The sequence below is a fragment of the Schistosoma mansoni genome, chromosome 4, assembly GCF_000237925.1.
Source record: "Schistosoma mansoni strain Puerto Rico chromosome 4, complete genome".
NCBI classification, from domain to species: domain Eukaryota; kingdom Metazoa; phylum Platyhelminthes; class Trematoda; order Strigeidida; family Schistosomatidae; genus Schistosoma; species Schistosoma mansoni.
Genome location: NC_031498.1, coordinates 26518421 through 26543605, shown reverse-complemented (window position 1 = coordinate 26543605; position 25185 = coordinate 26518421). Strand labels below are relative to the sequence as shown.

Sequence of the window (25185 nt, the reverse complement as noted above, 5' to 3'; positions counted from 1 at the left end):
TAATAGCAAAAAGGTTCACAAACCGCGATCTAATAAACTCAAAGTGGGGTCCCGTTTTTCTTATTGAGTGGTCGGTAACTGGAAGGTTTTTTCCAAATAAGTGGTATCACCCCAACTGGAAGCCAGTCTGTCGGGATTAACACAGGTTCACCAACCTACTATCCTTATTACTGAAGATTGAAGACATATAAGGCACCAAGGCAAGAATAAATAAAAGGATCACAATGTCGAGATACCGTTTGTCTAAAAACAATGCATATTCACCACGGCCACTCTAACATCTCATTCTTCTGTTATTATGTAAATTGAAGCGACATGAGTTACCGCGTAACATATTCGATACGGAACTTACAAACTGACGCGGGTCATTACATGTGGACGTTACTCCGCGTTTCAGGTGAGCTGTCGTATTATGTTTGAAACTCTCGGAGTATGCCGATTAAAGTGAAAAATATTGTCTTCAACACTGAAAAAGGCGAAACAATTTTGTTTTATGCTTGCAATTGCACTAAGCATGTCACTGGTTTAGTGATGAAGTTAAGTTGTAGTGATTGGTTTTTAATGTGACTTAACTCCACGACCAAGCCAAATTTTCCACAAGACTTTATGCCTAGAAATGTTCCATTATGCGCACGAGTGATTATTTGTCATCCATCAGTCACTCTGGCAATCAATAAACACTGCACAGTTATTAGATCTGATAAGATGGAATTGTTTGGTTTGCTTTCCTTTACCGGAAAAACTCAACAGTTTTCATTGGCGAGAGATTTCCCTCTTCTATAACTCCAAAGTAATCGATAAGAAGGTGAAAATATGTCTATCTAGGTATTGCGTGAGCTATCTAACATTTTTACACACTGGTATATTTTTTTAATGTTATGACCTCCGCACATTAACATTCACTTTTGTCTATTTAAAGTGAATAAACACTCAACCTTCAAATCTTGGATTTCACGTTGGCACCCTGAAAACCCACATTTTTGGCAGTCTAGTAGCATTACGTTTCTTCACAATCTCCTAGTTGAGTCCATTGACTAATACTTTATTGCTTGATTGCACCTATGAAGCAGGCTTGACTAATAATTATAAACGACCTTTGAACGAGTCCTAAGTAACCTTGATAAATATTAGTCAATCGGGAAACAGTATAGAGTAAGAATATTAAAGTGTGCACACTTCTTTTACATGGTCCAAAAACTTGTCAAGGTTAGGAAGAGGTTCATAGGTCCTAAAATCGCAACGCATACGGTAGAGGAACTCATCCATGTGGCTCCATAATATTTGGCCTCTGAGGCCTTGGCAAGGTCTCAAAAGCTCTCTCAGCCTCGACCACATAGCTTCAATATTCTTTGTGTGTATTCCGGTTGTGTAAGCTTATCATTTATTATAATTTGCCTTAGTTTCAAACTGGATCAAGCGAGGGAAGTTCCTATTCTAGCAGACGTCTTCCTCCAACATATATTACATTGAAGGAAAACATCACAGTAGTCTGCATAAGGTCTACAGGTCATCTGATTACCTCAATTACAAACAAAGGAACTTCTTAGTAGTCCCATTTATTGTAGCCGCTTAATTGTCACGTCTTCTCTAAAATCCTCTGTGAACCGACCGAGCATGAGCATCAGGTACTGAAATTGGCGCCGTGGCCTTGAAATCCTTCAAACGCTTCTGACTGGCTCGTCCATAAATTATAGTTTCGCCGTCCATCCTGTAAAATGATCATACTTTAAAATTCATCTATGTTCATTGCTAAGGATATTTGCGATTTATGACGTATTAGTAACAGTCTGCCTAGTCGCGTTAACCAGACTGTTTGCAACCAGGCTGACTAAACTTAGGATCTTTTTTATCACTGTACCACATGTTTACTCATCTTTTATAAGTCTCTGTTCAGTTTGGCACTAAGAATAGTATTTCTATGCTGCAACGCCATGCAACTCAGTTCTTTTCACGTCCCAACCATTCACTAACGTGATGATATTATGTGCACCGTTTCTTTTCGCCAAATAGGAACTGGTTTCAACGTACCACGTAAAATTTGGTTATATGAAACTTTAAAGTAAACTCCAAAAATGAAATGTACTCATTCACATAAACTAATTTTGTTCCCTTAGCAACTATTTTAAATAAGTGGACTAATGAACATACCTTCAAAGGATTCACTCCATAATTATTTTGGTAGATATGACAGAGGACTTGCTACTTAGTTACATATATTTTATTTAGCTGAATTTTTTAAAATGTCATTTGTTTTTTTAGAAATCAATGGGATGATCAAATGTATTTGTCCATGCTTCATGCAAATAAGTCGATAGGTAATACTGATATAGGTTTGCAGTAGAATTGAGGGACAGATGCCTTAGAAATATTACTCGCATCTGCTGGGATCACCGGGTAAGTAATAGTGAGGTTCGACGCAGGGTATTAGGAAATGATGGTAAATCAGTTGATGAGGTGATGAATCTTCATCGACTGAGATGGTTGGGCCACGTGTTACGTATGCCTGAACACCGATTACCACGAGGCGCTATGCTGACTAGTGTAGGGGATGGTTGGAAGAGAGTTAGGGGCGGTCAAACCAAAACATGGCATCAGCGTTTGAAGTCACTAACTTCTAGCCTGAGCCATGTTGGCAGATGCAGACTACCTGGTTGGGGTCCGCGTGACTATCGTAACCAATGGTTGGAGACTCTAGGTGACATGGCTCAGAATCGATCACAATGGCGTAGGTGTATACACTCTTTATCTTCCCTTAAACCTTGAGATTAAAATTGCTTCATAACGTTCTTCCTTCCTTTACTATATCCTTATATACAACCTATCTTTTATATACTACCACCACTAAATTAACTATTTCTATGAATCCGGTGTTCATCTTGCTGTGCTAACGAGATATGGCAACTTGGATCGATGCATATATGTGCCTGGTCCTACGTTGTAGCTGATTGACTGAGGGACAAAAAATATTCAATCGTGATGTTAAAACCATATCTAGGTACTTCTAAAGTATCTACTGTATTAGGAAATAAGAGATTCGGTTTGTAATTTAGTGGCTATGGTGTTCGCCCATCCTTTCGACCATTAACTACAGTCTCCTACTTTACTCTTAACACTACTGATACTATCATCTCATTCAATGTGTAGGCCTCAACTTATTACATAGAAAATACATTATTGCTAAGTTGTTAACTTATGGGCTTCAAAAGTCAGACTTCTCCGGTTCTTCGATAAGTGTTTTCTATAAAATCTTGGATAGTTTCAAAGTTTTAAGTGTTTGAGAACTGGGTGGATCATTCTCAGCTCTTGGGGTAGTTTTGTACTAGTTAGAGAAGTATCTTCTAATTTTCTGATACTGTCGACAAAAAATTGGGCCTAATAATCAAGTTTTCATTCATTTGCGGAGTGTGCTAACTTCGAAATTGATACTCTTCGGTCCTTTATGACATCTGCCCCCAAATGCCCTGGTACGGCCGAGAGTGGGGAGAGTCCGCTCTTCCTCTCGAAATGCTCTCATGGCCAGCGAATATATAGCCTCTGCCAGGGAAGTCCTACTCACTGCCTTCTCGTGACACAGGTGTTGTTTACGAAATTGAGAGGACGAAAAGCGAATGTCCGGCGCTTTAACCGGGTTGGTGGACAAGGCGAGTCCACCTAGGGGAGTTGGAAAACCCTAACTCCAAACCAATGGTGCACATGGGCTCCAGTATCCTGAGGGAACAAATGGCGTACGAATCAATCGTTGATCACCGGCTACCATGGGACTGCATCTCCTCACGATGCTCCACTGCCTTGTGGATCAGACCTTTAGGTCAAAGGCTCTGGCTGTGGCCCCCTAAGAAAACCACCTGCTTCAGTCTGGGCACCTGAGCAGTATCACAACCCTCACACAAATCAAATGAGATTTGTGAGGCGCATATGTATCTGGTGCTTCCTTGTACCAATATTTATGTGTTTAAATAAAATAAAATAATAAATTTATGACATCTAGTCATTTTTATTTATAATTATTGGTTATCAAACCAAGACACAGCATCGGTCCATGAAAACGCTGACTGTTTGAGTTAGTTGTGTTTTTATTTATTTATTTAAACACATAAATATTGGTACAAGGAAGCACCAGATACATATGCGCCATACAAATCTCATTCTATTTGCTTGAGGGCTGTGATACTGCCCAGGTGCCCGAACTGAAGCAGGTGGTTTTCTTAGGGGGCCACACCCAGAGCCTTTGACCTAAAGGTCTGATCCACAAGGCAGTGGAGCATCGTGAGGAGATGCAGTCCCATGGTAGCCGGTGATCAACGATTGATTCGTACGCCATTTGTTCCCTCAGGATACTGGAGCCCATGTGCACCATTGGTTTGGAGTTAGGGTTTTCCAACTCCCCTAGGTGGACTCGCCTTGTCCACCAACTCGGTTAAAGCGCCGGACATTCGCTTTTCGTCCTCTCAATTTCGTAAACAACACCTGTGTCACGAGAAGGCAGTGAGTAGGACTTCCCTGGCAGAGGCTATATATTCGCTGGCCATGAGAGCATTTCGAGAGGAAGAGCGGACTCTCTCCACTGTCGGCCCTACCAGGGCATTTGGGGGCACAGACTGTCTATCCAGGTCTACACGACTAGTTTAGCCAATGCTTAGAAATTTTAGGTGGGACGGCCCAAAATTATTAACAATGATCGCATGTTCGGGATGCGATTCTCCCCCTCGAAATGAAAAATTCTACTTCAGGATTGGGTTGCATCGGCACCTGAACGAATGATAAGGAGTGAAGTAGTTGAGCGTGTCGACTGCTTCACTTATCTTGGGAGTCTTATCAGCCCTTGTGGTCTGGTGTGCGACAAAATCTGTGCTAATGGGGTATGAAAATTTGAAACAATGTATACATCCATTCATAAAATTTTCCTCTTCCAGTCCCACGTATTTTGTCTTCACATTTACAATAAAAATTTAGTATGAGAGGCACAACAAGTGCATCACATGGTTTCACAGTGTTGTGACGAAAATTGAGAAACAATGGTCTAACGTGATAAAGGAAAGGCTAAAGTTCCTTCGAAGTTCGTTTTTAAATCTTAGGTTTTTCATATCATGAATAATATCATCCGTCACTCTTTACTAATGTGTATAATTTCTAAAACACACCATCGTAAGGAATAAAGGGTCTGGGACAAATGTGTATCCCTCTAGGTTGTCTCAACTTACACTACACAAAGGGAAAAGAAATCAAGACAAAAAGCGAGAAAGTGAGAACAATAATTGATGTTGCAGCGGAAGATTGAATACAAAAAAATATAGTTCCTAGAAGTAAATGGGATTAAAGAATGAGTATGATATGGGCCAGCGTGAAATTTTTTAAACATGCGAATATCCAGGTTATTTCCAATTCACCACTTGAAGTCTGTGGAGATATAAACCAATTTTGTAATGACAATTTTTGTGGAGCAGTGGTTTCACTTTCACTCACTGGACTCCTACTTCGATGTAAGCTGCCGGGCAGTGTGGCTACTTCTTATTATTCAAGCAGGTAAATATTGGTACGATCGGGCGCCAAACATATATGCTCCACACTTAATTATTCGATTTGTGTGTGGGCTGAGATACTGTCCTGGCGCCCAAACCGAATAAGGTGGCTTTCTGAGGGAGCCACTCCTCAAGCTTTTGACGTAGAAGTCTGATCCGTAAGGCAGTGGAGCAACGTTAGGAGATGCAGTCTCATGGAAGCCGGTGACTAACATTAGGTTTATACACCATTTTTCCCTCAGAATCGTGGGGCTCATGTACAACATTTGTTTGGAATCAGGGTTTTCCAACTCCCCTAGGTAGATTCTCTGTACCCATTAACCCCATTAAAGCCCTGAACATCCGCTTTTCGTCCTCTTAATAGTATAAATAACCTGCAGTCCAAGGTAGTGAGTAAGCTTTCCCTGGTAGTTTATTTTATTTTATTTAAACACATAAATATTGGTACAAGGAAGCACCAGATACATATGTGCCTCACAAATCTCATTCGATTTGTGTGAGTGCTGTGATACTGCTCAGGTGCCCAAACTGAAGCAGGTGGTTTTCTTAGGGGGCCACAGCCAGAGCCTTTGACCTAAAGGTCTGATCCACAAGGCAGTGGAGCATCGTGAGGAGATGCAGTCCCATGGTAGCCGGTGATCAACGATTGATTCGTACGCCATTTGTTCCCTCAGGATACTGGAGCCCATGTGCACCATTGGTTTGGAGTTAGGGTTTTCCAACTCCCCTAGGTGGACTCGCCTTGTCCACCAACTCGGTTAAAGCGCCGGACATTCGCTTTTCATCCTCTCACTTTTGTGAACAACACCTGTGTCACGAGAAGGCAGTGAGTAGGACTGGTAGTGGCTATATACGTGTGGTTATGTGAGAGGATTTTGAGAGGGAGAACGGACTCTTCCCACCTTCGACCGTATCTGGGTATTTGGTGGCAGCGTGATTAGCCTTATCACCAAAAGTTGTAGCTCATAGCCGTGTACATTAATCTGTACTCGCTAAGTGGATTGAATCAACATTGATGTTCTGTACAAGTACGTTGCAGTTGCATAATAAAAGGAATATATTATACTCACGTATTAGCCTATATTTTTATATACAATAATATGATAGTCAATCAAAGCCGTTTTTCAAGTAACTTATATGTTATCACTGCTCACTTTAGAAGTTAAGTAGATATCATTGAGGAGAACGTTAACACGAACTGGCGAAAAAGAGCAAACCTACCTAGTCTCTTTGCTGGTTTAAGCAATTACAACAGGTGGCTAAGACAGTATTCACTTCCCATATTTCTGTTAGTGACGTAACTACTCCTACAGTATTTCATACAGAAATCCAAAAGATTCTCATGACTGTAAAACCTTCCATTCATCCATCCAATTTTGTGCTTATATATGCCATTGAACTATATTTTTAGAGTGAAAAACCTGTAAATCTTATTGTCTTAAGAATAAAGAGCTATATTGGGTCTTAAAACGTTTATTTATTTAAAAAATAGGTATGGCGTTTTATTTGACAGATTTCGAACGTTCCACAAAGTTTTTACTCATTCTTATCCTATTACGTACACCTCAGTCATCTTATGCTCAAATTGATGGAATCTACTGTGGTGAAGAAACCTGTTATGATGGTAAGTTTCGGAATTAGTATATTACTATATAACGTCTTAAAGAGTTTTAAAAATCGAGTGGTTGGAGTGAGGATATTCTGTCTAAGAAGTGTTTGTTGATAAGCTCAAATGCTACTAGTATACCACACTGATGTACTAATAGTCAGTCAGTCAGCTACAACGTAGGACCAGGCACATATATGCGTCGGTCCAAGTTGCTATACCTCATTAGCACAACAAAATTAACACCGAATTCATAAAAGTAGTTAGTTTAATGGTGGTAATATATAAAATAAAGATTTTATTTAGGGATATAGTACAATTTTAATCTCAGTTTACGGGAGAAAGTGTATACACCTACGCCATTGTGATCGATTCTGAGCCATGTTACATAGAGTTTCCAACAATTGGTTATGATAGTCACGCGGACCCCAACCAAGCAGTCTGCATCTATCAACATGGCTCAGACTAGTAGAGGTTAGTGACTTTAAGCACTGGTGCTATGACTTGGTGTGGCCGCTCTTAACCCTGTTCCAACCATCTCCAATACTAGTCAACATTGTGCGCTGTTTTATTTATTTATTTATTTGTACACATAAATATTGGTACAAGGAAGCACCAGATACATATGCGTCACACAAATCTTATTTGATTTGTGTGAGTGCTGTGATACTGCCCAGGTGCCCAAACTGAAGCAGATGGTTTTCATAAGGGGCCACAGCCAGAGCCTTTGACCTAAAGGTCTGATCCACAAGGCAGTGGAGCGTCGTGAGGAGATGCAGTCCCATGGTAGCCGGTGATCAACGATTGATTCATACGCCATTCGTTCCATCAGGATCCTGAAGCCCATGTGCACCATTGGTTTGGAGTTAGGGTTTTCCAACTCCCCTAGGTGGATTTCCGTGTCCACCAGCGCCGGAAATTCGCTTTTCGTCCTCTCAATTTCGTAAACAACACCTGTGTCACGAGAAGGCAGTGAGTAGGACTTCCATGGTAGGGGCTGTATACGCGTGGCCATGAGAGAGCATTTCGAGAGGGAGAGCGGACTCTCGCTCTCAGCCGTACCAGGGCATTTTGGGGGCTGTGGTCATCGGTATTCAGGCATACGCGACACGTGGCCCAACCATCTCAGTTGATGAAGATTCACAACATCATCAACTGGTTTACCATCATTCCCTAATACCTTGTGTCTAACCTCACTATTACTTACCCAGTGATCTCAGCAGTTTTCAATATTTCTAAGGCATCTGTGGTCAAATACCAGTAACTTGCGAGTATCTTCTACTCTTGATGACCACGTTTCGCAGCCTTAAAGTAGAACAGAGCGAACTGCTGTACAGTATACTCGTCCCTTAATTGATAGACGGATATTTCGCCCTCGCTATAGGTAACGTAAGTTGGCAAAAGCCAAACGCGCTTTTTGAATCCTTGTTGAGATTCCATCAAACACCAACCCATTAGGTCTGATCAGACTTCGATACGTCCGACTACTTTACTCCCTATCCTTAGTTCAGGTGTTGACGCAGGCTAGTCCTGAAGCAACAATATATGTTTAGAGAAGGAGAAACCAATTCCAAACATCCTTTCATTGTTACTCAGTGCTACCAAAATACTGCATTTTATCAGCGTCTTCACCAAACAGGACTATATCATCTGCGTATTCTAAGTTCATAAGTGGACCTCCTGGTAGGAGATCAATTCCTGAAAGTTCAGTAGACGAGAGCGTTATTCCCAGCAGTAGATCTGTGATGAAGTTAAACAAAAATGGAGATAGTGGACAGCCTTGACGGACACCACTTGAGGTTGAAAAATCAGATGACAGTTCACCATAAGCTCTCACTCGACTGGTAGTATTCGAGTAAAGAGCCTTCGCAAGGTTTGTGTACTTCTAAGGTACACCTTCAATGACAGACACTGCCACAGAACCTCTCGGTCTACAGATTCAAATGCCGCTTTTAAGTCAAGAAAAACTATCATTGTCTGACTCCGACAAGCACGCCTGTGTTCTAAAACCTGACTGAATATGTAGTCGATACAGCCACGACCTGATCTGAAGCCAGCCTGAATTTCTCGTGTTTGCAGTTCACGAGTCTTAGTTAAGTGCCCGATAATTATTGAGGCTAATGTTTTAGATGCTATGTTAGTCAAACTAATCCCTCTATGGTTATCACAGGATAATTTTGACCCCTCCTGTTATATCAGGACAATCAGTGATTATGACCAGTCAGATGGGATTACGTCCAACTCCCAGATTTTAGCTAAAATATTAGTCAACCTAATGGCTAAAACTGAACCACCATTCTTAAAGACCTTTGAAGCCAATCCATCTGGACCAGCTGCTTTGCCTCGTTTCAGATTAACTATAGCCTTTTGATCTTCAATAAGCGTCGGTGGACCTACTTTAATGTTCCATTCAGACTGTTTGGGAATGGTGGGTAACTGTAGAGTAGCTGAAGGCCAGCTGAATGGCTCCCTAAAATGTTCCACTCATCGTTCTAAACATTTGGCCTGAGATCAGACAAGAGATTCGTCTTTTTCCGTGATCATCTCACTTACACTTGAATTCTTAATTCCGGTTCTTTCATTTGTCTGAAGAGTCGTCTGGTGTTGCCTTCAGCCACTGCCTTTTCCATCTCTTTTGATTTCGTTGCGCACCACTGCCGATGGTCTTTCCGTAGACTTTTGGTTAGCCTAGATCTGATTTGTTTTCGCTCTTCATAGTGTTCAGTGCTTGATCGGATGAGTTTACGAGAATCCATCAGTGCAATAGACTTGGAAGAAATCCATCGGTTTTTTGTAACCTTTCGGCTTAAATTATTAATAGATGTTGCTGCTGTTTCCACAGATGTTCGTATATCTTCTCAAGCAACATCTGGTTCAACGTCGTTTTCAGAACTGCCTAGATGTGAAGTCAGTTGTTCCTGGAACTTTTTTTGGCTTTCTCATCCCTCAGTTCAATTTTAATGGGTCTTAGTGTAGTTTTTCTGCGTCCAGTGAGGCGCAGACAAATGCGTGCTCGTATTAGATTATGATCAGAGTCTAAACATGTATTCCAGAACTAGAAACAGTCTTCTATAAAGCCTCTCCCTCTTATAAGCACCGGGTTTCTTCAGGCTCATCACAACTGATTGAAGCCCTTCGATTTACTCTGGGTGACCGTGAGTTTGACCACAAACGACGACTGTTACGTGGTGAAATTCGCCAAAGTTTGCTTAAGGACCGAGAAACCTGTTAGTCGGATCGTGCCAAGGAGTTGGAAGCAGCAGTTGCATCTGGTAACTCCTGGAAGCTCTTTCAACTCATCCAAGCCACTGGCATCAAGAAGTCTGGTGTAAGCGAAGATGACGGGATGCCAGTCACTAACATATAATGACGTATTGGACGATGGGCAGAATTCTTTGAAGGGCAATTCAACTGGCCTGCTGCTCCGGCAACATCGACCAGATTGTCCTTTCCTCCATGGCTTGTGACGACTGATCCACCAAATGAGGCGGAAGTCCTCAAGGAACTACAAATCTTGAAGTGCTACAAATCGCCGGGCCCAGATGACTTGCGTTCGGCCCTTTTGAAAGATGATGATGACTTTCTGGTTAAGGAACTGGCTGAGTTTTTCACAAAGATAAGTTTGCTTCCGATTGCGTCCAAACTATTGGCTTCGGTCATACTTCGTAGATTGTTCAAAACCGGAGAAAGATTGACTGACGAGAAGCAGGCTGGTTTTCGTTCTGGCCGAGGATGTATTGATCATATTTTCACCCTCCGCCAAATATTAGGACACTGTCATACTTATCACAGGCCAACGATCGTATTGTTTTTTGATGTCAGGGCTGCTTTCGATTCGTTGGACAGGATTATTCTTTGGGATTGTCTCTTAAAAAGGGGTGTGCCTGGGAAGTTTATTAACATCTTAAAAGCCCTATATAAAAACACCTCAGGTAGAGTGAAGGCATACAACCACCTCTCCCCATTGTTCCATTAATGCACTGGGGTTAAACAGGGTTGTCCAATCTTACCACTCCTCTTCAACTTTGCTACCGATGACGTTCTGGAGACAGCTCCGATGGAAGTAAGTAATGATGGTGTGAATCTGTTACCTGGAGAAAAGCTTCTCGGCCTTGAGTATGCGGATGATACTGTCTTACTGTGCGATAATACCCAAGCCATGCAATCCGCACTTAATCAGTTGGCAATTAGTGTCCGTAGGTATGGTTTGTGCTTTAGACCTTCGAAGTGCAAAGTACTTCTATAAGACTGACAGGACCCTGATCCTGCACTCACCCTGGGTAGTGAGCAAATAAAATTAGTCGACAAGTTCGTGTATCTGGGTAGCTGTCGGTTGTGGCGTGAACGATGAGACCGATTCATGTATAATGAAAGCCAGAGCAGCTTATGCCAATCTGGGCCATCTTTGGCTCCTTCGTGATGTTATTCTGCCTGTGAAAGGTCAGATCTACAACGCATCGGTGAGAGCAGTTTCGCTCTATGTTTGTGAAACCTGGCCTTTCCGAGTTGAGGATGTTAGGCGACTCTCTGTGTTCGATCATCGTTGTCTCCGAAGGATTGCTGACATTCAGTGGCAACACCATGTTAGTAATTCAGAGGTTCGACATCGTGTGTTCGGGCCCAGTGACGATAATCTATTGGTGTCACCATCTTGAAACATCGGCTTCGGTGACTTGGACATGTTTTACGAATGTCATCCTAGAGAATTCCTCGTCGTGCATTGTTTTCCGACGCTGGGACTGGTTGGGAAAAGCGGAGAGGTGGTCAGTGCAGGACATGATGTCGTGGTGTGAAAGAAATCTGCAAAGGACTGGCTTCTGTTGGTCCTTGACGATTCCCTGGTTGGGTTCCTAGAGATGGTGCAATACAGTGGCTAGAGACGTTATCATATATGGCTCAGAATAGAAACCAGTGGCAATCCTGCTGTAATTGTATTTTACTTTCTTCATAAAAATGGACCAAATTGAATAAAGCCAATAATAATAATAATAATTTCTGGTGGTAACATTGCTAACTGAACTGCTTCTCTTATTATTATTTCACTATCATACACTAATTTCTGTTTGTTACTGTTCTTTTTCTTACACGCACGTTACATTCTTTATCTCTTAACATTCTCATTGTTATTGTGTGGTGCATATGTATCTGGTACCCCTTTGTACCAATATTTATGTGTTCAAATAAATAAATAATTTTATAGAGTTGAGATCATGAGTCAATTGAAGCTAGACCACCATAGAAAACCTGGAAGCACTGGACGGCCGTTTCGTCCTATTATGGGACTCCTCAGCAGTACGCATCCACGATCCCGCACTCGCGAGATTCGAACCCAGGACCTACTAGTCTCGAGCCAGAGCCCCTTCTGAAAATAAATAATTATCAAACGTTTATTCATAAAGGAAAGTATTCGGAAATTTGCCCGGGATTCATTGATTAATTCAATAATTTTTTTCCTAATCCAACCTAACTGTATGCTTATTGACCCAAAAAGGAGTATAGTTTAGAAGTGATAATAAATATATTTTTGTTGTATCCTAATGAGTAGAAAAATTATATTTCTGACGTTTCGTAACATAATCTAGGCCACTTCTTCAGAGTATTTACTGAATAAACGTCAGGAATATAATTTTTCTACTCATTAAGATGTAACAAAAATATATTTATTATTAACTTTCTACCCAATGCTCAATTTATCAAGTTTAGAGGTAGTTTAGTGATATTTATAAATCATCTTATTTCTAGAAATTAGGTTAAAGGTTTGATTTCCGTCCCGACTTATTTAGTTTGAATAGCCAATTAATATTAGTGTTGTTTATACTCTTCAGTATATAAACCTGTAACTCGGTAAATGAGTTATATTAATCGATAATATCGAATAAATATTTCCAAGTTACTTGGTTACTCATTTAAGTTTAGGAATATTCCATCGTTACCTCTTTCCTTTCTCAATTTAATGAAAATTGTTAATGTTAATAATAGCTATGAAGCTGTAATACAATGTTTAAAACTCTTAACCTTCAACTATTATATCATGAGTTCGAGTTCTATCTCTTCTTTTTGAGTTTAGGCATTCGGATAATATCATTATCCGTATAGTTTAACGGTAAGATTACTAATCTGTAGTTGTTGAATTAGTTGAATAATCATAAATGACAACAGTCATACCTTGTCCTAACTTCTGTACAATTAATTTTGTCTCGATTTTGTTTTTGTTCTTTTTTAATTGATTTTGAACAATTGAATTTCTTTCAAAACTTATTTGTCATTTTTAATCGATTATAACCTCCTCTCTTCCCAGTGATTACATGGAAAATGTTGTTTTCTTTCGTGTATACACATTGTAACTCATGTCTAGCTCTTAGTTTAAAAACAAATCATTGACATAAATTGACTAAAGAGGGTAAGGGATAATGTAAGTGAGTGTCGAGAATTCATATGTTTATTGAGAAGAAAAAAATTCTTCACAAAACCCCTTCTGATCTATAATCATATGCTCACTAGTGACTGACTTCAAGAGATATTTCCTTGAGTTCTAGTGGGAAGCAGTGACCATTGGAGTTCTACCAAGGCTGTTGTAGAGATATCAACTCACTGAAGACAATTGGTGAACGGTTGCTCAAAAACATCGTGGATTGGTTGAAGTTAGACATTAACACCGTTGAATAGTGGCCGGCTCAGTGGTCTATCGGTCCAGTGCTCTGACGCAAGACTGGTAGGTCCTGGGTTCAAATCTCGCGAGTGCGGGATCGTGGATGCACACTGCTGAGGAGTCCCATAATAGGACGAAACGGCCTTAAAGCAGTGCATCCAGGTTTTCCATGGTGGTCTAGCTTCAATTGACTCATGATTTCAACTATGAAAATACTAAATTCTTCATAAAACCCCTTCTGAAGAAAAAAATCACGTTGACTTGTAACAAAAACAAAACCATGTTTAACAGAATTTTATTATCACTATTATTGTAATTGTTATCGTTTTGAAAAATAAGTATATATGTATATTTGGGATTGTACAGCTTTGAAAATGTATTCGCCGAAAAAAGAACTGTTCACTGAACCACCATTCTTTCTTATTTCATGTCTCAATGGGTGTATTCCATTTACTTAAAAACAATTTAATCGACAGACAAGACATTAGAGTGAGATTTTTAATAAATTTTCTTTATTATGTGTCTAAGGCATACATTCTACACAATTGATCTTTACTGATTAATATTTGTCAAAACTCAGTTGTGTATACTGATTTGTATGTTCAACTTACTTTTTGTTTAAGTGCTGGTGATATTATTTGATTAATATAAGCTGAAGTACGTAGGGCTAGATTTGAATTCCTGATTCTCTAAATAAGAGTCTATTGATGATATCTATTAGTTTAGTTGCTCCTACATATTACCAAACGTCCTCCTATACTTTCCGCTATCATATACTGGAGTATACTACGAGCTGGTTTTTATGTCACAACCATCTCAGGTAATGAAGGCCCATAGCTTCATTAAAGAATTTTTCCATCACTATCAAGTACTGTACACGTAATCTCAAGATTACCCAGTGATTTTACCGTACATAATATATTTTAAAATATTTTAAATGGATCTGAAATTCAATACTTGTAGCTCACTCATGTCCTCAACTTTTAAAGTTGATCTTGTTCAGACATAAATTAATGCAGAGTGAAATGCTGAATAGTTTACTCGCATCCTGATAGGTTGATGGAAATTGCATCTGTTCTAAGGGAGGTTTATGTGCTATGGTCTTAAGTGATAAGTACTGGGCTCGAACTTTTTTCTACACTTTTAAAAAATGTAATAGACAGTGTTTAGATTTATTCCACAATATTCATCTTCCCCATTTCACAGTGTTAGGTATTGGTATATTCAATTAACCTTTTTTAAAGTAATGGTAGCTCAATATTTAAGACATGTAACTTATAACCATTGGGTTGCTTGTTCGAATCCCGCACCATCTAACTGTTCAGGTAATATCACTAGCTTTCTCTTTAAAAGGTGTAGGTTAGTATCTAATGTGCAAGTCTATACTATATTGCTAAATTATATTAAGACATCATATAACTCTGATCAGCTTGTCAGGCTTTAAATTATCTCAGTTTTTCATATCTCCATATTATGTTAGCGCATCTGAGATTTAATTTCGTCTGTTTTTTTTGGAAAAAAATGTCAGTTTTACAGGTTACCCGAGATGATGATAAAAGTCGAATTCGTAAAGCATATCATGAAATGGCAAGAAAACATCATCCAGATAGACAGAAAACATCGGAGGATAAAATAAAAGCGGAGGAACGCTTCCGTTTAATCAATACTGCCTATGAGGTATGTTTAATAAGTAATTAAACAAATTATATTTAAACTTTGCTAATCTAAAGAAGCATTAAATTGGTGAAAGGATCTTTGGAGTTCAGGCATATTAGGAGTGAAACAGTTAGAAGCTAGTGATACTTGATTATGTCGCGTTGTGTAGCACCGATTAGTTGAACTTGGGAATATGACCACTGAATTTCAACTTTCTAGTCTAAAGTCAACATGTTTGCTGCTGCATCTTGGGCCTAGGTTGGATTCTTGACTGGGTTATGGGTGTCTACTTCCGAAGAGAGTTAAACCAAAACAAAACAACATTCTGTTAGTTTCTGTTTTTCCATGGTTCCATAATTAATATCAATCTGTGACAAGAATCAACTTAAACACTGGATGACGATATTGTAGTTTATGTTTTTCAGAAGTCTATCTCCCGATCCTTCCATCATTTAAAAAAAAATCCGAATGCTTACATTTATACCTTCATGAGTACATCTGATTCATTGAGACCGATTTCGACTCATGATACCTAGAGTCTTCCTCATAGAATACGGTCAATCCCACTCACCAGTTTGTGACTCCTTGGAATCATCTGGTGTTTTAATAGTGACTGGTGTGTATAAAACATATTAAACTTGCTTTATTTAGCAAAAGGTTCACATTGTCACCAACTAATTAACCGTCTTCATGAAACACCCAGAACCTCATCTCAACTGTACTCACGACATTGAAATATTCAAAGCATCATCAAATTAATATAATTTACACTTATATTATTCCAACTTAAACCATAAGTAACTTAATTTTTCCCCCTATTATTTCAGATTCTTAGTGATCCAGAACAACGATCAGAATACGATTATATGCTTGATAATCCAGATCAAATGTACTACCATTACTATCAGTATTATCGACGTCGTGTTTCGACAAAAGTTGATGTTCGATTGGTAATTGTATCAATTCTTCTCATTATATCATCTATACAAGTAAGTTTTATTATTACTGTTGTATTAGAAATATCAAACAAAATATATTGATTCATTTATATGATGATTATTATAATTATTTGTAAAGGGTTTGCATATTCGCTACCCACCTTTAGCTATTACCTCAATATGTAGTGGTGGAGCTTGAGTATCGTAGTGTCTTAATCGAGCTATATTGACCGGAATATTTGCTCCGATAAATCCTACCATCCCAGGTAAGTTGCTTAGAGAGCTGTAGAACTACAAGCATTAAGGTTCAAGTTCTATTACTGACTACAGATGTGTGATGACAATACAATGGTTCCTCCGAATAATCATCATCTGGGGCGATACTGACTTTCCACAACGAAAAGAGCTGGCTAGAAAAGGTTTATCTTGAAAATGGCCGTAAATTCTTAAAAATACACTGCTAACACGTAAAACTACTGACAAAAAGTTTGTGTGTGAATGGCCTCAAGCAGTCGGTCTTTGAGCACCGTGGTTGCTTGTAGTGTCGATTACTATGTTAAGCCCACACAGTATGTTCTAGCTTTCGGATAGGCTAATTTGTTCATCCTTTATGAATCACACTTTGACCTTGTTAATTATTCGCTTATCAACCTTGTCTGTTTTTATATGAGCGTACGTGTGTGCATTTCTCATCTTACTCATCACATGTCTGTAACTTATTTTTGTTTGACTATAAATATCTATTAACGTTTGATTAAATCGAGTTGGCTCACTTGCTTTCTCCATTGCGCATCATCTTGTTTTGCTTCTCTTTTCGACCGACGATTGTACAGGATATATGTATTTAAAATTCATCCTCGTATTTGACTTATTTAATTCCGTTATCCACCAACGCGATTTAGGTCAATGATTATATACGAGGATTGGCGACATATATATTTCAATAACGATAATCACACGATGGAACTGGAGTTAGATCTCGGGCCACTAAATACTCTCTCAGGCCGTCAAGACTACCTCCAAAAGCTTTACTTAAGGTTAGTTCATATATGGGAAAAAATGAGGGTATCTATAGAGTTATACATGACCCTGGGCTTCTGAAAATTCACGGAACCACACTAAATATAGTAGAAGTGTAGGTAAATATTCGATCAAAACCGTAACACGTGATTCTAAATTTTCTAAATATTTCTGCGAAGCTCCTGCTCAACGGCGACTGGCTCAAACGTTTCTTCGTATTTCCGGGCCTTTAGAGATTTTGACGAGGGATATCTTGGGGCTCCCCCAACAATTTCCATCGTAGTAAATCTGTTATAATCTTCAACAAATCTGAATTACATGATTATCTCATATTACAACAACGGCAAAATGCCTATAACCAACCTCAACACGGGTTAATTATAAAGAATGGCAATATCTTTTCTATACAACAAAAAAATTATGGTCATAAAGCTAAATTATCGATGACAATGTAATGTTCAGTGTGGTAAATTTCAGAATTTAACCCTTCCTACACTAAACTATTCTCATTGTCATTCTAAGCTACAAATCTCTACAATAGATAAATGTATCTAGCTGTAAATCTCATCATTTCAGTAAAAGATGAATCATTATTCTAACGAGTTTTTGCCTATGTAATAAGAAAGTATTCGATATGTGAATGAGGTTTATCATTACTAAAACGAGTAACTAACATGGCGATAGATAGATAGATACACGAAATTCAGTGATACAGTTTATTCGATTGATTCCTGCTCACGACAGTGAATTATTGACATAAGTCCCCCATGAGCTGAAATGAAAAGTCAGAACTACTGACTAAAAGAATAGGTTTTCTTTTCTAATAAACTAACATGCTTATATGCCAAGTATTGAACACAAGAATTGAAATACCATTACCTCAGTTCATGGGGTTGGATTCAAAACAGATTTATTTTTCGACAGGTAAAGGTGGTACTCCGGTCCAATCAGATAGACCAAATAATGTCAGAAACTCTACTGGTCACTTTCTTAGGAAACAGGCATGCACTATTGATTGAAATGTGGTTTAAGTTTTTGAGTAACATGTTTCTAGATTTATGGATGATCAGAACAGGGACTTATGGAGATTGTAGTAATTTAAATTGCGAAATTTATGAGTCGATCTAAGCTAGAGCACCATCGAAAACTTGGAAGCACTGGGTGGCCGTTTCGTTTTAGTATGGGACACCTCGGCATGCGGGAATCGAAACCAAAACCTTCGGTCTCGCGCGTGAACGCTTAACCTCCAGGCCATTAAGCTGGCATCCAACAGTGTTAATGTCTAACTTCAATCGATCCTTGATCTTGCGCAACCCTTCATCCATTGTCTGAGGTGGAGAGCGGAGGTCCTGCGGTTCATGTCTCGCGTGCGGGGTCATGGATGCGCACAGCTGAGGATTCCCATACTACGAAGAAAGGGCCGTCCAGTGCTTCCAGGTTTTCAGTGGTTGTCTTGTTCAGACAGACTCACGAATACAACTACTAAAATTTATGAGTGAGTTGTGCACAAAATTCTCGATTCAGTAAACGAATAAATGCTCTCTACTCACTCTTGACTTTCTCATTCAGGTAACTGGTTTTGGGATACATATGTAAAACGAATATATAAGTATCAGACTCGGACTACCTCACAACATAATAAGAGTAAACATGATTAACAGTTACTCAATAAATAAATGATTAGAGGTTATAGTAATGATGGGATCATTTACTGTCCATTGTAATGAATGTCTAACTATCAGGGTTAATTCTTGCTCTGTCATATCAGTTTGTTCACTGATCATTCCTCTTTTTTCTGAAAAAAATCCTTACAACTTGGCTGTATATATTTCTTTTAGTATGCTGGTCAGTGGACAAGTTATAATCATGCTCTAAGTTATTTACTGAAAGATCCAAAACATCGTGCCAAAGCAAAACAGTTAGCTATTGCTGATGGTCGTTTAAATATATCCAAATATGAAGTTGGCAGACGTTTAACACGTGATGAACTGAAAGAACGTGAAGAACAACTACTTCGGAATATATTAAAGGAGACTGTTGAACTTCGGTAAATAAATTGGAAGTGGTCAGTTTTCGTTGTATTTAATGCACTTCTGAATGTTTCGCGTTTTTTCTTCTCCTTTCTTAAATTCCTAACGGTTGTTTTGCAGGTGTTTTCTTCTTTCCAAGCGTAATACTTACAATTTTTAATGGATTTCAGTATATACATTTATGTGTTCATGTTTGGCACCAATTCCTCAAATTAAAATGCTCACATTTTCCACCTATTATCTAAAACTTTCCAGATATCCTTCTAAGGCCTATATTTTTAATAATTAATTCCAGTTTTTCATCAGTTAACTCATTAGTTAAGAGAGAAATTAAAGCTTATCATAACCTAAGGAAACAACATTTTAATCTTTTAGAGAGAGCTGCATTTTGACGCTTTGGTTAAACCTCATATCAATGAGATTTTATTGTGATTTATTTATTTAAACACATGAATATTGGTACAAGGAAGCACCAGATAAATATGCGCCACACAAATCTCATTTGATTTGTGTGAGTGCTGTGATACTGCCCAGTTGCCTAAAATGAAGCAGGTGGTTTTCTTAGGGGGCCGCAGCCAGAGCCTTTGACCTAAAGGTCTGATCCACAAGATAGTGGAGCATCATAAGGTGATGCAGTCCCATGGTAGCCGATGAGCGACGATTGATTCGTACGCCATTTGTTCCCTCAGGATACTGAAGCCCATGTGCATCATTGGTTTGGAATCAGGGTTTTCCAACTCCCCTAGATGAACTTTCCGTGTCCACCAACCCGATTAAAGCGCCGGATATTCGCTTTTCGTCCTCTCCATTTCGTAAACAACACCTGTGTCACGAGAAGGCAGTGAGTAGGACTTCCCTGGTAGATGCTATACACGCGTAGCCATATGAGAGCATTTCGAGGTAAGAGAGGACTCTCGGCCGTACCAGAGCATTCGGGGGCGATTTTATTGTGAAATGAAGATTTGTAATGTTTTGTAGCTTGTTTGCTCTCTTTGAGTCGGATGGGTTAAAATGACAATTAACTGATAAAAACTTACTAGTCATTGATAATAAGTAAAGTGCTCATTACACATTAAAACAAATGCATACAATTCATATTGTTATGTATGTGGATATTGTCGAGTAATTGCTTAATCGATTTGAGTGCAAATGGCATATGAAAAATTGATTTTTCCAATCGTGTCTACTATTCATTCACATCTTTAGAAGGATTATAGATGCTTAATTGTATAATATAGTAAATATGTGTTCATACAGTAAGTTATTGGATTATTATTGTCAAATATAACTCAGTTCAATTTAGAAAAATCTGACTGTTAATCTAAGTATAACGATGGTGTATTCCTAAATCCATATTTGATTAATTTCTGGAATCCAATTAAATCCTTATCTCTAGTCTTTGATTTTACACTTTATTCTTTTTCTCTTGTATTCAAGTTGGAGTATGGAAGCGATTAGGAAATCTGATTTAACGTTCAATTAATAGACTTATCAATACTCAATTCACATATATAATAATAATGATCATTGATTACTATGAATTTTATGAAACCTGACCTAATAACATATGAATCTAAGTTCATTCACTTATTATCACCGCAGTAGACATTATCTTTCGGAGAGATTATCAATTAGCCGTAGTCAATTTAAAACCTTAACACAGTTCAAACGATCTCACCTCAGTTCGACATACATACACGCAGAGGAGTAATGTTCTCAGCGGCAATAAAAATCTCCAAATATGAGAAATATACGATCTCAAAGAGATATGAGATGAAGTAATTAAAATAGTGAAAAATGAAATAATACATGATTTAAAGGTTAATAAATACTACCACATCTTCATGTTTTCTTCATGTCACCCAATATATTTAATTGTAGATAATGACAACATGAAAGTATACACCTCGTGACATGGCTCAAATCAACAGTTAAAGTTCTCATGGATTGCCTCACGTGTCCGATTCTAAAGTTTTCTCAACCGTCTATTGATAGTAACATGACACGTCAAAGTAGGAAGTGGCTGGAATTATGTAACAAATATCCCCTAACTAATTCAGTCAGGGAAAGTTTTTAGCTTCTTCAACTGACTTTGTCTTTTTACCAAGGGGCTCCTGCGTTGTAACCTTAGTAACGCTCACTTACGAATAATATCTCAATGGTACCTATGACTAGTTACTTTAAGCCTACCCATGTTTTTTCTTTTCAAGGCTCATATTTTACAGCGCAGCAAATTGCATTGTACCTAAGAGTTAATAAAAAGATAGAATATGATCAAGTATAAAATGTCCCATTTTTACGTCTACATCTAAATACCGTCGTACGGCCGAGGGTGGGGAGAGTTTGCTCTCCCTCCTAAAATGCTCTCACATGCCCACGCGTATACAGGCACTGCCTTTTCGTAGCGGGGGTGTTGTTTACGAAATTCAGAGTGTGAATCTGTCGCTCACTGGTTGTTAAGGCGATTAGTTTTATTCATTCTTCTGATATATAGTTTTCTTACCGTTTTGATGAAATTATCCAAAGAATTGGAATCTATTAGTTTTCTATTCTAGATCTTATGATGTTGCAGTCAGTTAGTCGTTCAGTTTTCCATTTCATTTTCGATGTTAATTTATTATCAAAGCTTCAACGGCACAATTAAGTGGTGTGTCAAATCCGACAAACCAAAAAAACAGGATTGTTTGTAAAAATGGCACTATAGTTACTGAACTATATAAGGTCTCTACAGTATTTACTAAGCTCGTGGGCAGTCAGAAAATTTCCTCCTAAAATGGATATGTGAAGTTATGTATATCAACATACGATATGTGACAGCTAATAGCTGTGTCGATATCATAATGGCAGATGATTTCAAAATGAGAATAAAGAGAATCAAAATGTAGAAACTTTTATCACAAAACAAAATTCGAAAATATCTATTGCAAGTATTAAGGGGACGCGATTAAAATAATAAACTGAATCTTATCAACTTGTGTCCATACTCAAGAATGCTATGACTACATATACGTTGTACAATATGCTCAAAAGTGATCAGAAATGAAACGGGTTACTGAATATCAATAAGTAGTTTGAAGGAATGCACAGAAGGAAGTAGAATGAGAAAGCAAGTGACAGATGAAAGCAAACCCAACACTTTATATTTGTGTTAGTGAGCACACATTTCCCCATTAAATTAGTCACTCAAAGGGGAGTTTCTCTTTTTCTTTTGTATTTAATTTCAGAGGTGATTGTTGCCGACCCAGTCTAAAACGTGTTCTACTGGTTAGAATATTGTTTTTCCCCTGGACTTGTTATATATGGTTACGTTGGATGCTTTCTTGGGTTGTAAAGTATTGGATACTTCGTAGGGAATATGATGAAGAGGCGCGGATATTTATCACTAGACGTCGCTTAAAAATAAGTGAAAGTGAATGGGATTATGCAGGCGTAGAACAGCAAGCGAAGTATTTATCACAAAAACTTTGGATTAGCGAGAATTATCAGGTTTGTAGTTTTTTTTCTAATTTAGTGTGCTATTGATTTGTTACTTGAATAGGTTGAATGAGAATTGTTGGTGTGCAAAGTATTGACCAAGTGTAAGGTATGTGTTCGTCATCACAGTCAGTGGACTGGTAGCTAAGTGGTCGAGACAGCCAGCTTTAAACTAGTAGTTCATAATTAGTCAAACATAAGCAACGTGAAACATTGGTACATCTATTCGAGTCAGCACACCATATATCAACACAGTGGGATGAAATCATCAATTAGTACCAGTGGATATAGGAAAAACTAAACACATAATGTGATTCAAATAGAATGAATTGGTAGAAAAGAAAAACAAAACGACAACTCCAAATCCCACTATCCAAGAGGGGGCAGAAAGTGGATACATTGGTGCCATCGCGGTCAATTCTAAGCCGTATCATCCCAATTCTAATCATCCATCATAAAAACTTCGCAGGCATCAACCTGATAATGTTTACTTACTAACACATTTCAATATAGTAGTCACTAACCTCATGGACTGATGTCACATCTTGGTGTGGCAGCCCTTAGGTCACACACCTGTACTCCACTTCTCTCGTGTTTTTTTTATAGACAGAATGTATTATTAGTTTTCCCACACAATACATATAACTGGAAATCGAGTGTATAAATGTATACTTGGTAAATGATTTATATATTGTTGTAGGCATTCAGTAGGTAATCCCTTACTCGAGTCTCAAGTTTTCTGTTCATGTGGAAGCATTTATTTTCCTTGATTATCATCTAGCTCCATATTTTTTTTAAATCCAATAACCGCCGATCACTGTTCCGATTGAGTTAATTAGGCGAAGTATCCATAGAATTGTTCCTAATTTTCTTATCAAATAACAGATGCACTGTGGTCAGTAATCCAAGTGAATAATAGCTGTTGGTGGACGTTTTTCGAAAGCAACTAATAGGAATTGAAATTCAATAGACGCTTTATATCGCTTTTACAGTGTTCGTAAAAGTAGTCATGATGTGCAGAAATACTGAAGTAGACATGCACACGAAAGTTACTATTTTTTGTGCTAGGATAATGTTTCTTTGACAGGATCTTTTCGTCACCCTAGCTTCCTAATAAACTCGCAGTTGTTAATCAACAGATAAGAAATATTAAATTCTGACCTATCAAACTATTTGAATCAAATGTTTTTTTTGTCAATGTTAAAAACCAAGATGGACTTCTGTGTAGAAAGCCAGCAGGAAGTGTGCGTTCGGTTTTTCATTAGTACGAGCATAGTAGGTCAGTTGGCTACTTGTGTTAGGTTCTAGAATAAGTGTCTTTGTAGTAATCTAGTTCCTCTTTAAAAGAGTTTATCGATGAGACTGATCCTACTTACTTCTTGACAGGTTGTTTCAGTCGTTGATCACTCATTATTTTTAAAACTATTTTATGGTTGACACGAAAACGTCCAGCCTTAGAATGAATAACAAACATCTAATGTTAAATCCTATTACTAATCACATGTTGTATTTAAACGCATAAACATTAGTACAAAGGGCCACCAAAATGTATACGTGCTACACAAAGTATTTGCCATTCCATTTTTGTGTTGGCTGGGATACTGCCCGGGCACCCAAACCAAAACAAGTGTCTTTCTTAGGGAGCCACTCCCTAAGCCTTTGACCTAGAGGTCTAATTCACAGGGCAGTGAAGCAACATTAGGAAATGCAGTTCCATGGTAGCCGGTGAACAACAGTAGGTTCATACACCATTTTCCCTCTCAGGATTGTGGGGTTCACCTGCACTATTTGTGTAGAATTAGGGTTTTCCAACTCCCCTAGGTGGACCCTCTGTACCCACCAACAGATTAAAGCGCCGGACATCCGCTTTTCGTTGTTTCAATAGTGTAAACAAAATGCAGTCCACTACAAGGTAGTGAATAAGCCTTCCCTGGTAGTGGCTGTATACGCGTGGTCATTTAGGAGCAAGAGCTCTCTTTCTTCACCCTCGTTTGCACATAGGTACATATTCAAATCTTAAAAAAGTAATTTTTAAAATCCATTTCAGAAATTCCTTGCAGATCAACAAGAAGCGAATCGAATTCGAGCAGCTGAAGATACTGATTTAAAACGTTATAGACGATACACAAAACGTGCTGGACCTGCCTCAGTGAATCTTGAAGATTTATTTTAAAATCCCCGCCATTTAAACTGGCTATTAATTGTCTAATGTCCTTGTCTATCCTTAAAATTATTACCCCCCCTATATATATATATATATATATATATATATATATATATATATATATATATC

At 38.4% G+C, this 25185-nt stretch overlaps 1 protein-coding gene across 1 annotated transcript; it reads left to right on the top strand.

Moving 5' to 3' along the window:
- Positions 1-315: 315 nt before the first annotated feature.
- On the top strand, positions 316-25065 carry Smp_136910 (DNAj-related; the record flags this gene model as incomplete). The annotated part of the gene is made up of 7 exons (XM_018797343.1): positions 316-397; positions 7012-7143; positions 15303-15451; positions 16258-16419; positions 19227-19435; positions 22643-22904; positions 24940-25065. The coding sequence occupies 7 exons, from the start codon at positions 316-318 to the stop codon at positions 25063-25065; spliced, it is 1122 nt and encodes a 373-aa protein (XP_018652394.1).
- Between the last annotated feature and the right edge of the window lie 120 nt (positions 25066-25185).